At 50.5% G+C, this 16,213-nt stretch overlaps 1 protein-coding gene across 1 annotated transcript in view; it reads right to left on the minus strand.

Annotated features, from left to right (window-relative positions):
- Nucleotides 1–16,213, minus strand: part of TXNDC16 (thioredoxin domain containing 16) — a 61,509-nt gene that overhangs the window by 25,140 nt on the left and 20,156 nt on the right. The window contains exons 9-14 of the mRNA XM_063118233.1: nucleotides 14,948–15,104; nucleotides 14,024–14,190; nucleotides 8,401–8,461; nucleotides 7,187–7,343; nucleotides 4,649–4,795; nucleotides 1,466–1,525 (exon numbers count right to left, since the gene is read on the minus strand). Of these exons, the coding sequence (XP_062974303.1) occupies nucleotides 1,466–1,525; nucleotides 4,649–4,795; nucleotides 7,187–7,343; nucleotides 8,401–8,461; nucleotides 14,024–14,190; nucleotides 14,948–15,104 (749 nt within the window). The remainder of the gene's footprint in view (nucleotides 1–1,465; nucleotides 1,526–4,648; nucleotides 4,796–7,186; nucleotides 7,344–8,400; nucleotides 8,462–14,023; nucleotides 14,191–14,947; nucleotides 15,105–16,213) is intronic.

The raw sequence follows: 16,213 nt of genomic DNA on the forward strand, positions 1-16,213 counted from the left end.
TAAAGGTGTAAGCTGTGAAGTATTCCGTTGAAATCTCACTTTATCCATGAATTTGTGGCCTTAGGCAAACACAGCCGGGCCAGTCACAACAGGACCCGTAAATGTTCTGGCCTGGGAAATCCAGCGGCACGAGTTACAGGAAGCCAGATTCCGGAGGGACATCAGGAAAAACTTCCTCACTGTTAGAGCAGTACGACAATGGAACCAGTTACCTAGGGAGGTCGTGGGCTCTCCCACACTAGAAGCTTTCAAGAGGCAGCTGGACAACCATCTGTCAGGGATGCTTTAGGGTGGATTCCGGCATTGAGCAGGGGGTTGGACTTGATGGCTTTATAGGCCCCTTCCAACTCTACTATTCTATGATTCTATGACAGTACCAGTCCAGTGCTGCTGGCAGTGGAGGCTGGTGGCTCTGTTGTCAGTGGGTCAGGGAATCCATTCCAGGTTTCGGTCAGAACCCATCAGAACTCTAAAGCAGCTCTCCAAGGTGCAGAAGCTCCTTTAGAGTTCTGACTGAAACCCGGAGTGGATTCACACACACCCCCACTGACACAGGAGCAACGGAGCTCCTTTAAGAGTTCCGATTGAAACCCAGAGCAGATTCACTGCCTCGCTGATATCACAGTCACCAGCTGCTGGTCAATATTCCATAGCTGCTTCCCTGAAATCTGGACAATATGACCAAGGGAGGTCACCAGTTCCTCCCACTGGGCCGCAAAACCACTGGCCTGTTGGATCCTGGAATGGATCCTGGTTATGTTTTCCATTGATTTGTTAATTGCTGAGGATCTGGAGGAACAGAAGACTCAGCAGAAACTTAAAGGTCAACTCTACACCTGGACATTGAGTGTCATAATTGAGTAATTGTCTAATGTACACTGATGGTGCTATATAAATAAATAATAATAATAATAATAATAACTGATTGTCTTCAATTAAGGGTTGCAAGGAGTTGCATCATTGTACAGGTTGTCTATAAAAGTAAATGTATTTTCATGTGCAAGTAGAAGGTATAACTTCCATGTCCCTCATGTGAGCTGTATTGACTGACCGTTTGTAAGTATTTGTATCTGTATTGCCATAACTAAATTATATATTTATTTGCCAGTAAAAGGTTTATTTTAACCTACAAAAATCTCTGTCTTAATTCACGTCTTTGCTGACTTGGCTGAGAACTGCTGTAATCTCTGCTAGTCTCTGGAAGGCCCAGACAGAGACTTAACACAAAAGGTTATGTGCCAGAAACCCAGTCTGTGCAATAACTAAACAGCTTCTAAAGCCATAACTCAACATGGCCTTCTGCCAACTTGCCGTCTGCCTGTGGTATTCATCCGCCGTTGGGCCTGAGCAAATGACCAGGGACCATCGCCCTGCGTCACATTGGGGTTTTACATGAAAGAGGAGGCTCTTGGAAGAGACGCGCCGGCCACAGCCAGTGCGCCAGTGAAATCGCTCCCAGCCTTACCTTCCAGAAGAGCAGCTACTTCAACGTACGTCTGCATCACGACCAGGGAGACGGCTTCCCCTACAACGCCAAACAAAAACAGACCGTCAACGGTTACTCGGCAGCAAATCAAAATTCTGGGCAAAGGGAGCCCAAATTCCATACCAGGAAAAGCTGGACTTAGGAAACCAGTATATAAGTCCTGCAAATTAAGTGTGTTTGCCAATAATGAATGTAAGATGCACCTGGCCCCTCCTTCTCTACCCTCGGAGGGTGAAGAGAGCAGCAGCAGCAGCCCTGGGCACAAGGGAACGAAGCGCATGCAGCTACGCAATGGATCATTACCCAATTGCCAGCACTTGAAAGAATTAGGAACACCCACAACAACTAAAAGATGAATTAGGGTTAGAGGATTAGAATGTGGGGAAGAATATGTCAGGGTGGAAACAGCCCCGGTGTAATTGTATTTCGTTTATTTTTAATTTATTTATTTATTAAATTTATATACTGCCCCACAGCCGAAGCTCTCTGGGCGGTTTACAAAAGTTAAGAACAGTGAACATTAAAAAGCATACAAAATTTAAAACCATCAAAAAAAAAAAACAGTATAAAACAGTATCCATTTATACAACAACAGTTCTGGGGTCCATTAAAAAACAAACAAACTTAGCATATGCTGGGAGAAGAGAAAAGTCTTGACCTGGCGCCAAAAAGATAACAGTGTTGGTGCCAGGCGAGCCTCATCGGGGAGATTGTTCCATAATTGGGGGGCCACCACTGAAAAGGCCCCTCTGGGGGATTCTTCTAGATTGAAAAGCAGGAGGGAATTCAAACCGATGAAGAGCCCTGCTGGATCAGGCCAAGGTCCAATCCGGTTCAGCATCCAATTCCTCTACAGTGGTCAGCCAGGTTTTTCTGGGAAGCTCACAAGCGGCCTTCTTCTGCTCTTGCACCGCAGGGCCTGGTATTCAGTGGTAGAGTCATAGAATCATAGAACAGCAGAGTTGGAAGGGGCCTACAAGGCCATCGAGTCCAACCCCCTGAGCAATGCAGGAATCCACCCTAAAGCAGCCCTGACAGATGGTTGTCCAGCTGCCTCTTGAAGGCCTCGAGTGTGGGAGAGCCCACAACCTCCCTAGGTCACTGATTCCATTGTCGTGCTGCTCTAGCAGTCAGGAAGTTTTTCCTGATGTCCAGCCAGAATCTGGCTTCCTTTAACTTTAGCCCATTATTCCGTGTCCTACACAATGGGAGGATCGAGAAGAGATCCTGGCCTTCCTCTGTGTGACAACCTTTCAAGTATTTGAAGAGTGCTCTCATGTCTCCCCTCCATCTTCTCTTCTCCAGGCTAAACAGGCCCAGTTCTTTCAGTCTCTCTTCATAGGGCTTTGTTTCCAGACCCCTGATCATCCTGGTTGCCCTCCTCTGAACACGCTCCAGTTTGTCTGCGTCCTTCTTGAATTGTGGAGCCCAGAACTGGACGCAATACTCTAGATGAGGCCTAACCAGGGCCGAATAGAGAGGAACCAGTACCTCACGTGATTTGGAAGCTATACTTCTATTAATGCAGCCCAAAATAGCATTTGCCTTTCTTGCAGCCCTATCGCACTGTTGGCTCATATTCAGCTTGTGATCTACAACAATTCCAAGATCCTTCTCGTTTGTAGTATTGCTGAGCCAAGTATCCCCCATCTTGTAACTGTGCATTTGGTTTCTATTTCCTAAATGTAGAACTTGGCATTTATCCCTATTCAATTTCATCCTGTGGCTCCAAACAGGGCGGAGTTCTGTTCCCCAAGCACGGCTAAACAGCCAAGCCCCAACCAATGCTCTGTGAATTGGTGTCATCCCTTTTAAGGCTTCCTATTCTGGCCTCATCTGTCAGCCAGAGAACCAAGAGTCTCCCAGGAAGAACATGAGCATGGCAGCTGGGGCCCCAGTCTGGCCCCAGGATCTGGTTTTGCTCTCAGAAAGAACACCCAGAAGAACATTGAAACTAAGAACTGGGGCCTGAGATTTGCTTTTCTCCTCCTCTCTCCTGAGAAAGCCAGGCCACAAGCCTTGCTATACCTGCTCTGTATGTAGGCCTCTGTCTGTAGTTTGGTTCTGGCAAGTGAACTGCATGATGGGATTGGAATGATGTATGCGCCTGAATGTGCTGTAATATGAAACTGCTTAATTAGAAGGAAATGCTAAACTGGAATTTCTAACTATTAAGACCTTTTGATATAGTATGAGACAAATAAGCTAGCTTGATACGGAGGTCTGACCATCCAGGCCAAACTGACACTACTAGAAGGGTAATGGGCCTTCTGTTGATACTGTATAATGAAGAAGTTCATAGAATCATAGAATAGCAGAGTTGAAAGGGGCCTGTAAGGCCATTGAGTCCAATCCCCTGCTCAGTGCAGGAATCCACCCTAAAGCATCCCTGACAGATGGTTGTCCAGCTGCCTCTTGAAGGCCTCGAGTGTGGGAGAGCCCACAACCTCCCTAGGTAACTGATTCCATTGTCATACTGCTCTAACAATCAGGAAGTTTTCCCTGATGTCCAGTTGGAATCTGGCTTCCTTTAACTTGAGCCCGTTATTCCGTGTCCTGCACTCTGGGGGGATCGAGAAGAGATCCTGGCCTTCCTCTGTGGGACACCCTTTTAAGTATTAGAAGAGTGCTATCCTGTCTCCTCTCAATCTTCTCTTCTCCAGGCTAAACATGCCCAGTTCTTTCAGACTCTCCTTATAGGGCTTTGTTTCCAGACCCCTGATCATCCTGGTTGCCCTCCTCTGAACACTCTCCAGCTTGTCTGCGTCCTTCTTGAATTGTGGAGCCCAGAACTGGACGCAAAGTTTTCTTTGATCTGTCTTTGTTTTACTTTAGAACTTTGCTAACTGCTTATTGGTTAAGATGCTACTGTGTATAAATATACCTGTTTCTCGCACTGCCAGGGGAGAAGTTCTTTGTCTGTAGGATTCTCTCCGTACAGCTGTGTTACACTCAATAAAACAGAGTTGCCTTACAACCAGGGTGGATTTTTACCCTGGACACTCCCAATCTGTGTTTTGTGCGATCTTAATCATACTCTCGCACACTGCCCTGGAATACATACGGATGAAGGGCAGTTTTTAAAACGTTTTAATTCCTACATACATTCTAATGAACATCGAACTGCCCCACGGAGACGGACGTTTGCAAGCGCGGACTTACAACTGGCGTAGAACAGCACCACCATGTGGCTGGCTTCTGCCAGAGCAGAGAAGAAGGACTCTTCCGTCAGGGTACGGATGTGTCCCAGGGGAAGCTCGCGCTTCCGGTCTCGGATAACAGATTCCACCACTTGGTCATCCTGAATCTCTGGGGAGCAAACACACAGGCTAATTGGCAAGAGAAAGACACAGCAGGGGGGGGGGACGGGCTCAAGTTAAAGGAAGCCAGATTCCAGCTGGACATCAGGAAAAACTTCCTGACTGTTGGAGCAGTACAACAATGGAATCTGTTCCCTAGGGAGGTTGTGGGCTCTCCCACACCAGAGGCTTTCAAGAGGCAGCTAGACAACCATCTGTCGGGGATGCTTTAGGGTGGATTCCTGCATTGAGCAGGGGGTTGAACTGGATGGCCTTGTAGGCCCCTTCCAACTCTGCTGTTCTATGATTCTATGACATCCAGAACTGGTAGTAGGCTTTAGGTTGGGGTCTTGGGTACTTCACCCAGGCCCTGGGATACAGGAATGGGGTCCATCTCAGGGGTGGGGGATGAGAGAAATGAGAGGAAGCAGTAGCCAAGCCATGGAGGCAGTAGAGTGGCTATGTTTTTCTGGCAGCCCTAGCAGGGCCCCTCTCAGAATGGACTTGCCTTAGAATCATAGAATAGTAGAGTTGGAAGGGTCCTCTAAGGCCATCGAGTCCAACCCCCTGCTCAATGCAGGAATCCACCTTAAAGCATCCCTGACAGATGGTTGTCCAGCTGCCTCTTGAGGGCCTCTAGTGTGGGAGAGCCCACAACCTCCCCAGGTAACTGATTCCATTGTCGTACTGCTCTAACAGTCAGGAAGTTTTTCCTGGTGTCCAGCCGGAATCTGGCTTCCTTTTACTTGAGCCCGTTATTCCGTGTCCTGCACTCTGGGAGGATCGAGAAGAGATCCTGGCCCTCCTCTGTGTGACAACCTTTTAAGTCCTTGAGGAGTACTATCATGTCTCCCCTCAATCTTCTCTTCTCCAGGCTAAACATGCCCCCAGTTCTTTCAGTCTCTCTTCATAGGGCTTTGTTTCCAGACCCCTGGAAACAAAGGGGGAGGGATGATCATGAAGTTTTCTGCTGCAGTGATCGTCCCTCATGGGGCACACGCTAGCAAGTTTGCCCGCAATTTAAGGGGAGCCATTCAGTGGCATGCTGCTTCTTCTTTTTTTAAACGACTCCTGACTCTTGCACAAGAGCGGAGTTGCGAACATGCGCAAAGATGAGTTTGTTTGTTTTTAAACCAAACACAGCGCTGAAAGACCATCGATATCCTGGGAAAACTGGGAGCATTGTCTCTAGACCACCGTGGGATCAGCTGTGGAATTGATACTATTCTGGAATAAACGGCTGGTGTGGATTAGGCCCTGGTTAATGTAGAACAGGCTTGTAAATCACCACTCCCCTCTGCAGAGTCTGAAGTACCTCCAGGCAACCAGTATCGGGGGGGGGGGCAGAATGCCTTTGTATACCTGATGCTGGGAGACCTGAGTGGGAGGGTGCTCACGTCCTTCTTGTGCAGCCTTCTTCAACCTGGGGCGCTCCAGATGTGTTGGACTACAACTCCCAGAATGCCCCAGCCAGCTGGCTGGGGCATTCTGGGAGATGCAGTCCAACACATCTGGAGCGCCCCAGGTTGAGGAAGGCTGTTTCCTAGAAGGTTTCCACAGGCATCTGGTTGGCGTGAACAGAATGCCAGACTAGAGAGGCCTTTGGTCTGGTCCAACCTCAGGGCTCTTCGTATAACCTTAGAAGTGGGACCAGCACCACCAGGATATCCCAAGAGTTCAGCTAGACTGACCCTTACTGTGGCATAGCAGAGGACGAGGCCTAAAGGCAAGCCCGCCCCAAAGGTCACCCAGCCTCGTTTAAAACTTTAGGCAAGGGAGAGAAAAAAACAAACCTTTCCAGGTTTTGTAAAATCTGGAACTGTGTGGGGCTGGTTGCAAGTAACAGGAAGCCACCATAAGTGAGTTTTCCCACAGGGATCTTCATGGTGGCCACATTTTGAAATCCAAGCCCTGGCAGGAGCACACCGCAGCTTGTTGTAATGTGCGAAGCGGCAGAGTGTTTAATAAGCCACCCACAACCCTAAAACGGGCAATGGGTCCTCGGTAGCTTATTCACCACCCCAACATTCAATGGTGGTCGGTGGCTTCAATGTCAGTGGGGCGGAGAATCCGCTCTGGGTTTCAGTCAGAACCATTCAGAACTGAAAAGGAGCTCCATACTTTGGAGAGCTCCTTTAGTGTTCTGAATGAAACCCAGAGCGGATTCACTGCCCCACTGGCATCGAGCGACCAGCCTACACTGTCAACAGCCCACTGTCCCCAGGTTCACATGTAACGACAAACTGTGAGGTGCCCCCAACCATGGCTTGAATTTTTAAAATGCGGAACCGCAAGTCCTGCAATGAAATTCACCCCTGTGGCTTGCCGTTACATGTGAAGCAGGTCTACGAGTACTTCATGGGCCGCAAACGATCTAAGAAGTAATGGGACACCAGGTTACCTTGTTCATTGTTTTCGCCATCTTCCTCCTCCTCCTCCTCCTCCTCCTCCTCTTCCTCCTCTTCATGCTCCTGAGCAGATTCGGTCCGTTTCCCGTTTTCCACCAAGGCTACGATTTCATCCACGTCTTTCAAAACTAGGTATTTCACAGGCACACCCTGCAGAGACGCCACACGGACAAAACCAGAGCGTGGCCCAACGTGGAATTCAAAAGACTGCCCCAGTAGTTCAAAACATCCACAGATTTCCGAGGGCACCTTGTTTGATTGATTTAAAGCAGCCTTCCTCAACCTGGAGCGCTCCAGATGTGTTGGACTGCACCTCCCAGAATGCCACAGCAGCTGGCTGGGGCATTCTGGGAGTTGTAGTCCAACACATCTGGAGCGCCCCAGGTTGAGGAAGGCTGATTTAAAGTATTTCTGGGCCGCCTTTCAGGGCAGAAGCCACCCACCCACTGCACGGCAGCTTGCAGCAATTAAATGCATAGAACTAGTAAGATATTAACAGCAACCTAAGCATGGCAGTTTCTGCCACCGTTCTTTCTCTGTAACAAAGGGGTGCTCTCAGGTGAGCTCAACACCCCAGTTTTAAGTGTGAAGAGAAAGCACCCCCTACCCAAATGCCTCCACAGAGCCTCTTCTGTACAGCCTGCAGGCTTTGGCATGAAATTTGTGAGATCAAGTTTCTAGCTCTTAGCGTTGCAGGCATAAACTCCCAATGCTGGCAGGGGAATGCTGGGATTTGTGGCACTTTTTTCTGCCTAAACATTGCCTAGGACTGCGCCTTTAGTGTCGTTCGGCTCAGGGGCCCTACCATAGGGTGACCTTATGAAAAGGAGGACCGGGCTCCTGTATCTTTAACAGTTGTATTGAAAAGGAAATTTCAGCAGGTGTCATTTGTATATATGGGGAACCTGGTGAAAATCCCTCTTCATCACAACAGTGAAAGCTGCAGGTGCCCTGCCCTCTTTTAAATCTGGTCACTCTAATATAGCTCCTGCAGCTTTAACTGCTGTGATGAAGAGGGAATTTCACCAGGTTCTCCATATATACAAATGACACCTGCTGAAATCCCCTTTTCTATGCAACTGTTAAAGATACAGGAGCCCTGTCCTCCTTTCCATAGGGTCACCCTACCCTACCACCAACTAGACATCTGTAGGGATTGTGCTGTAAATTAAAAAGTCCGTCTTGAAGAGCAACAACAGCAACTAACCTCTTTGGCTGTCTTGATGGCCACATTATACCGGGGGAGAATGTCCTGACCGACCGAATTCCTTGCAAGAGATAAAGCAGAGATTAAACTGTGAACTACAGTATGTATACGTTCAACATCTAAGGTCCTCCTCCGGGTGCCTACTCCGAGAGAGGCTCAGAGTCAAGGGACAGGGCCTTTTCAGTGGTGGCCCCCAGACTGTGGAACGATCTCCCTGACGAGGCTCGCCTGGCGCCAACGCTGCTATCTTGCCGGCGCCAGGTTAAAACTTTCCTCTTTGCCCAGGCATGTGGCGGCACATCTTAATCACCTACATGTTTAGTTTTTTAAACTTTTTTTATGCTTTATGTGTGTATGTTCTGTGTTTTAACATTTTAAATTTTGTGTACTTGTTTTTATCTCAATTTTAGAATTTCTGTAAACCGCCCAGAGAGCTCTGGCTATGGGGGTGGTATATAAGTGTAATAAATAAATAAATAAATATAGAATTGACAATAAACTTGTGTGAGGACTGTACCAGTTCAGACTGCAGGTGGAGGCTCTGGAGAGCAAATGCTCCTGTGCACAAAACAAAAGTCTCTCTAAGTAGAAATCTAGCATGTCAAGGAGAAGGCTAAACTGGAACCCTTTTGCCCTGACATGGTCGTTACCTAACTGCAAGGAACATTTTGTGGCTGCATGGAGGAGCGTCCTGTCCTTTGATCTGCAACCTCCGGTGGTACAGAAGAGACACAGGCCAACCCATTCACTGAGAACAAGTCCTAAGAGGGGGGAGAGCTGGATTCATGCACTGCATGATCTGGCTGGGAATGATGGGCCTTGTAGTCCAACACATCTAGACCTTGTTCCTTCCATGGCTCTGCCAGCTCCGCCCCCCTGGGCTCCTAGGAAGCTGCACAGAAGACATCCCCTACATTCCCCAGACAGCAAGGGCACGGAGCAGGGTTTGCACGAACATTTTCTTTTTTAAAAAAAAACACTCCGGGGCGCACCACGGTAGCTGGGGGAGGACCAGGGAGTCCTCTGCGTGGAGCCACCCTGCCTTCCCTTTCTACTCTGCTTGATGGGGCTCCCGTCAGAGGCGCCGCCTTGCCTATTTCACACTCCTTAGGAGCAGCCCTGGGCCCCGCCTTGACAGCAACGCATCGGCCACTGGCGCCGGGAGGCCTCGGGCTCCCGCACTCGCGGTCCTCCCTGGCGTCTGCACCAGAAGGGGCGCGAATGCAGAGTTTCCACTGAACACCAGGGAGCGGGGAGGAAGGGGCAGCCAGAGGGGGAGGAAGACAGGGACGCGAACCGGCTCTCCTCCCTCTGACCTCCCTCTGGCTGCCCCGTTCTTTCCATACACACACACACACACACACACACACACACACTGTTTTGTTTTGTTTTGATCTATCCATGCGAAGGATCACATCTGTGAATAAGAAATAATAATTAAAAAACAGGGGCTGGAGGGGAACAGGGCAGCGAGAGGGAAGTTAGAGGGAAGGTCCTTCTCTTCCTCCCCCTCTGGCTGTCCCGTTCCTCTTCTCCCCCTCCTCTTATTTATTTTTTTATTTATAATTTATAGATGCGAAGGATCGCATTGGCGAAGGATCGCATCTATAGATTAAAAACAATTAGGAAGGGAAGGAATGGGGCAGCCAGAGGGGGAGGAAGACAGGGACACGCAGCGCCCCAACTGGCCCTCCTCCAGCTGATGGCGACCTCCAGCTGACTGTGGCCACACCACCACTTAAAAAAAGCCGGGGTAAGTGCCCGACTATTTTTAAGCAGAGTTTCGGGGGTTTGCCCCTGGATGGCTTCAGTATGGCAGCTGCGTCATATAGATGACCTGCCGCCACTCCGGATCTACCCCGGTGCAAACCCTTCGTCAAGACAGGCCCTTTAACTTGAAACACCGGCAGCAAATCTTTCGAAGACGGGATCACAGCGCCACCTGGAGGCAGCTGCTGAACCACAGCTGAAGCACGATTGCAGGCAGCAAGGGCGGATTTCCTGGCCGCATTCCCCCACCCCACTGATTTCCCCACCACCGGACTCTCCGCTCCCTCCCCAGAGATCCACGTATGGTTATCTGTATCAGGATCACCGAGATGTGTGTGTGCGTGTGTGCGCGTGTGCATGCATGTGTGCTGACCTTGGACCAGCAGGGTGTGAGGAGCATAAAAAAGAGTCCTGCTGGATCACACCAAGGGTCCATCTACTCATAGAATCATAGAATCATAGAATAGCAGAGTTGGAAGGGGCCTACAAGGCCATCAAGTCCAACCCCCTGCTCAATGCAGGAATCCACCCTAAAGTATCCCTGACAGATGGTTGTCCAGCTGCCTCTTGAAGGCCTCTAGTGTGGGAGAGCCCACAACCTCCCTAGGTCACTGATTCCATTGTCGTACTGCTCTAACAGTCAGGAGGTTTTTCCTGCTGTCCAGCCGGAATCTGGCTTCCTGTAACTTGAGCCCGTTTTTCCGTGTCCTGCACTCTGGGAGGATTGAGAAGAGATCCTGGCCCTCCTCTGTGGGACAACCTTTTAAGTATTTGAAGAGTGCTATCATGTCTCCCCTCAATCTTCATAGAATCATAGAATAGCAGAGTTGGAAGGGGCCTATAAGGCCATTGAGTCCAACCCCCTGCTCAATGCAGGAATCCACCCTAAAGCATCCTTGACAGATGCTTGTCCAGCTGCCTCTTGAATGCCTCTAGTGCGGGAGAGCCCACCACCTCCCTAGGTAACTGATTCCATTGTCGTACTGCTCTAACTGTCAGGAAGTTTTTCCTGATGTCCAGCTGGAATCTGGCTTCCTTTAACTTGAGCCCATTATACAACTTGAGCCTGCACTCTGGGAGGATCCAGCATTCTGATCACACAGTGGCCAACCAGCTGCCCATGGGAAACCCCATGAGCAGGGCACGGATGCAATAGCATTCTCCCACCCATGTTCCCCAGCAACTGCCTCTACTAACTGGAGGTAGCACAGAGCCATCAGTGATGTGTGTAAAAGGGAATTTCATTCTGTGAAATAAGCCTATGCTCCAGGTGAAAGGTTAAGAACCGGCCCCCCCCAACATTCCTGCATGGTGGATTCTAAGTGTATCTTAAACAAAGGAAAAACTTTCAACCAATCAGCATCAAACGTAAGCTGTGACGTATGAATTGTATTCACCTTACCTTGTATTAGTAGCGTAACCTAGTTTGTTTAACTCAGCACGGGCCAGTAAAGTCCATTAGAGATAAGCAAACTGACCAATTATGTCTTCTAACAAGTGATGTAATCAGAGTCTGTATATTCTAGAGCAGCCTTCCTCAACCTGGGGCGCTCCAGATGTGTTGGACTGCATCTCCCAGAATGCCCCAGCCAGCTGGCTGGGGCATTCTGGGAGATGCAGTCCAACACATCTGGAGCGCCCCAGGTTGAGGAAGGCTGCTCTAGAGGATCCCTTTGTTCGGGGAACTCTGAATTTGCATTTTGCGCTGGAGTTCCATGTTGCAACGTTAATTTACGAATAAACTTTAACTTGCATTCTCCGAACTGGTGTGTTCATTGGCAAAGTACACGCCGAGGAAGTGACCTACTCAGCCCCCTCGTTCTGGGGGCTATCATCAGGGCTAGTACCCAAGGACACCCTTCTCCTCCAGGAATTTATCCAACCCCTTTTTAAAGCCATCCAAGTGGACAGGGAGACATTCTTCCCCCCTCTCTCATAACCCTAGAACCCCAATGGGACCATCGTCCCATGAAGCTGACGGGTGGGAGATTCAGGACAGATGAAAGGAAGGACTTCCTCACACGGCGCAGAGTTAAACTATGGAACTCACTACCACAAGATGTGGTGAGGGCCACCAATTTAGAGTGTTTGAAAAAGGGATCACATCCATTCATGGAGGATAAGGCTATCAGTGGCTACTAGTTCTGGTGGCCAGTATCAGAGGCAGTACTTGCCTGCTGGAATCAGTTACCTAGGGAGGTGGTGGGCTCTCCCACACTAGAGGCCTTCAAGAGGCAGCTGGACAACCATCTGTCAGGGATGCTTTAGGGTGGATTCCTGCACTGAGCAGGGGGTTGGACTCGATGGCCTTGTAGGCCCCTTCCAACTCTGCTATTCTATGATTCTATGCCTTGTATTTCTTTGTGAGCTGCCTAGGGGTTTTAATATATTAAGGGAGCAATCCTACGCACGTTTAGGCAGGGAAAAGAAGTCCTACAGCTCCCAGCATTCCCCAGACAGCCATGATTGCTGAGGAATGCTGGGAGTTGAAGGATTTTTTTTTTCTGTCTAAACGTGCGTAGGATTGCTCCCTAAGTGCTATAAACAGCATTATAATAAATCAATAAATAAAATGCACTGCAGTGCGGGGGGAACGTGGGCGGGGGGTGCTGTGGCACTCATGTCCTACTTGTGGGTTTTCCGTGGGCACCTGGTTGGCCGCTGTGTGAACAGAGCGGTGGACTAGATGGACCCTTGGCGGGATCCTAAGAGCTTCATCCCACCTACTATATAGCTTTCACAGCACAGTCCTTACAAAAGACTCTCATGACGGCCACTGTATAGTCTGCTATGGAGACGAAGGCCTATGGAGACGAAGGTTGTCACACAGAGGAGGGCCAGGATCTCTTCTTGATCCTCCCAGAGTGCAGGACACGGAATAACGGGCTCAAGTTAAAGGAAGCCAGATTCCAGCTGGACATCAGGAAAAACTTCCTGACTGTTAGAGCAGTACGACAATAGAATCAGTTACCTAGGGAGGATGTGGGCTCTCCCACACTAGAGGCCTTCAAGAGGCAGCTGGACAACCACCTGTCAGGGATGCTTTAAGGTGGATTCCTGCATTGAGCAGGGGGTTGGACTGGATGGCCTTGTGGGCCCCTTCCAACTCTGCTATTCTATGATTCTGTGATTCTATGACTCGAATGATGTCGCCCATGTCCTGCCCTGATTGCACTTTTTCCGGCCGAAGAAGCGCCCCCCGAAGAACCACCTAAAGTCCGGTTCTTTTGGGACTCCGAGCGGCCACTGCGGGCGCAGGGCGTTCAGAGCCGGCGGAGGCGCGAGTCTCATGACGAGGAGCAGACATTGTAAGCCCCGCGAGGCAAGGACTGACAGGCTCCGGCTCACATTGAAGCCCCCACCCACCCCCGCAAGGCAAGGACTGACAGGCTCCGGCTCGGCCCTTCTACAGCAAAGCGCTCCACCTCGGCAGCACACGAGCCCGCCCCTCGCGAAGCTGAAAGGGAAGCGGGACGGGAGAGCACGAGTGTGCGCGTTCCTCCTGCAGCCGCCTCCTCCTGCAGCCGCTCCTGCCGTCTCTCAGTTCAGCCAGTCCGAGCGGCTCTGGCGGCGGCAGTGGGGTTGGAAGATTGGCTAGCGGCTCTGACTCTCCACAGGCAGTCCGGGAGAGTTGCTATTGCCTGGACCCCCGTCTGAGGAGGTGAACAGCTGCCATGGACGTGAGAGGGCGGCCGCTGTGGGCACTCCAGAAACCGACGGAGGGAGCTCGACACATTTGTTTTCTATCTGGTGTGATCCCAGCCCCCGACAACAACAACAGTTTTCATACGCTAAAGGAACGAAATAGGATAACTCGAGGGAAATCGGGTAGGTGTGACGAGGCCCTAAGTACCTTGATAACAGGAGGACTCCGGCTTTCCCCAACAACCGCCAGGCCACAGACTCAGCAACCCTCTTCTCCGCCTCCAACGTCTCGTCCCGTGTCAGAATGAAGATCAGCGGAAGGCCGAGCTGGAGGTGAGCGGTTGAAACCTTCGCCGGATCTTCTGCAACCTCCGCCTGGAGGAGAGAGAGAGAGGGGCGGTTTGAGTCTGCAGCCGAAGAGGACCCACGGCCGGCCGTCTTGGCTGCTACCAGGGCTCGCTTCAGATTCGGCACAGGAAGGAGCACCCAAAGCAAAGGATGCTTTCCGGGAGCCATCGTTGGGCCCGGATTTGGCCACAGGACCAGCTGCTCCCATCGATATTTTTTTGCCAGCCGGGCTTAAACAATAAACGCCGCTTTTTCTTTCAGAAACGGCTAAGTAAACCCTCATTTTGGAAACCTAGATTTGGGGGGCTCTCAGGGGATAGGGCAGCGGTGCAGGTCCTCCTTCAGCCGGAGGCGGCAGCTTCAATTTTGGAACAGGGGTGGAGCCAAAATAGCAGCATGCTATCCGAAATCTCTTCCTGCCCGGAACTAAGGCCTTTGGGGAGGCATTTCAGCCTCTTAGAAAAGGAAAGACATACAAAACTTGGGAAACCACCAGGCGAGCAGTGGTCAGGGTAAAGGGGAGGGGGCCAGAAAAAGGGGTATGGTCATCCGGGGAGCCCTGCAGGGCTGAATTAGGACCCCGGGGGGGGGGCTCAGGTTCCCCTTGGCTGGATCTAGCCTCTCCTTCTTCTGTTGCCTCCCTGCAACCTTGAACTATCATCCAGGCCCCGTTTGCCGCAACCTGCAAGCCCACTCCACGCATTCCCGCTCCGACCGGCCTTGCAGTGAATGCAGCGTATGTGAAAGAGGGGAAAGGGGGTGCCTGCCACCGCCAACCACCTACCACGAGGGGCTCCCCCATCAGCTTCAGGAACTTGTGGATGTTCAGCGTGGTCAGCGGCTGCTCCATCAGTGTCCTACGGCACGGCTGGGCTGGATCCGTGGCCTTCTTACAGTGGCAGAAAAAGAGTTTCGAGGACAGCACTTCGGGCTCTGTGCTGCTGTAGGAGGAGCAAAGAAGAATCATAGAATCCTAGAATAGCAGAGTTGGAAGGGGCCTACAAGGCCATCGAGTCCAACCCCCTGCACAATGCAGGAATCCACCCTAAAGCATCCCTGACAGAGGGTTGTCCAGCTGCCTCTTGAAGGCCTCTAGAGTGGGAGAGCCCACCACCTCCCTCGGTCACTGGTTCCATTGTCGTACTGCTCTAACAGTCAGGAAGTTTTTCCTGATGTCCAGCTGGAATCTGGCTTCCTTTAACTTGAGCCCGTTATTCCGTGTCCTGCACTCTGGGAGGATCGAGAAGAGATCCTGGCCCTCCTCTGTGTGACAACCTTTTAAGTATTTGAGGAGTGCTATCATGTCTCCCCTCAATCTTCTCTTCTCCAGGCGTAACAGGCCCAGTTCTTTCAGTCTCTCTTCATAGGGCTTTGTTTCCAGACCCCTGATCATCCTGGTTGCCCTCCTCTGAACATGCTCCAGCTTGTCTGCATCCTTCTTGAATTGTGGAGCCCAGAACCGGACGCAATACTCTAGATGAGGCCTAACCAGGGCCGAATAGAGAGGAACCAGTACCTCACGCGATTTGTAAGCTATACTTCTATTAATGCAGTCCAAAATAGATTGGCCTTTCTTGCAGCCATATCGCACTGTTGGCTCCTATTCAGCTTGCGATCTACAACAATTCCAAGATCCTTCTCGTTTGTAGTATTGCTGAGCCAAGTGTCCCCCATCTTGTAACTGTGCCTTTGGTTTCTAGTTCCTAAATGTAGAACTTGGCATTTATCCCTATTCAATTTCATCCTGTTGTTTTCAGCCCAGCACTCCAGCCTATCAAGATCACTTTGAAGTTTGTTTCTGTCTTCCAAGGTATTAGCTATCCCACCCAATTTTGTGTCATCTGCAAATTTGATCAGCGTTCCTTGCACCCCCTCGTCCAAATCATTAATAAAAATGTTGAAGAGCACTGGGCCCACTCCCAAGGGTGGAGGTGCAGCAGCCGAGCGGGCCTGCTGGGTCCTTGACCCGTGTTCACGCATTCCGACATGTGGGCATCCTCTCTACGTGTGCAGAAGCAACCGTGCCAACTCCAAGTGCTGGAGGGCCCTG

The sequence above is a fragment of the Elgaria multicarinata genome, chromosome 2, assembly GCF_023053635.1.
Source record: "Elgaria multicarinata webbii isolate HBS135686 ecotype San Diego chromosome 2, rElgMul1.1.pri, whole genome shotgun sequence".
Lineage (NCBI taxonomy): Eukaryota > Metazoa > Chordata > Lepidosauria > Squamata > Anguidae > Elgaria > Elgaria multicarinata.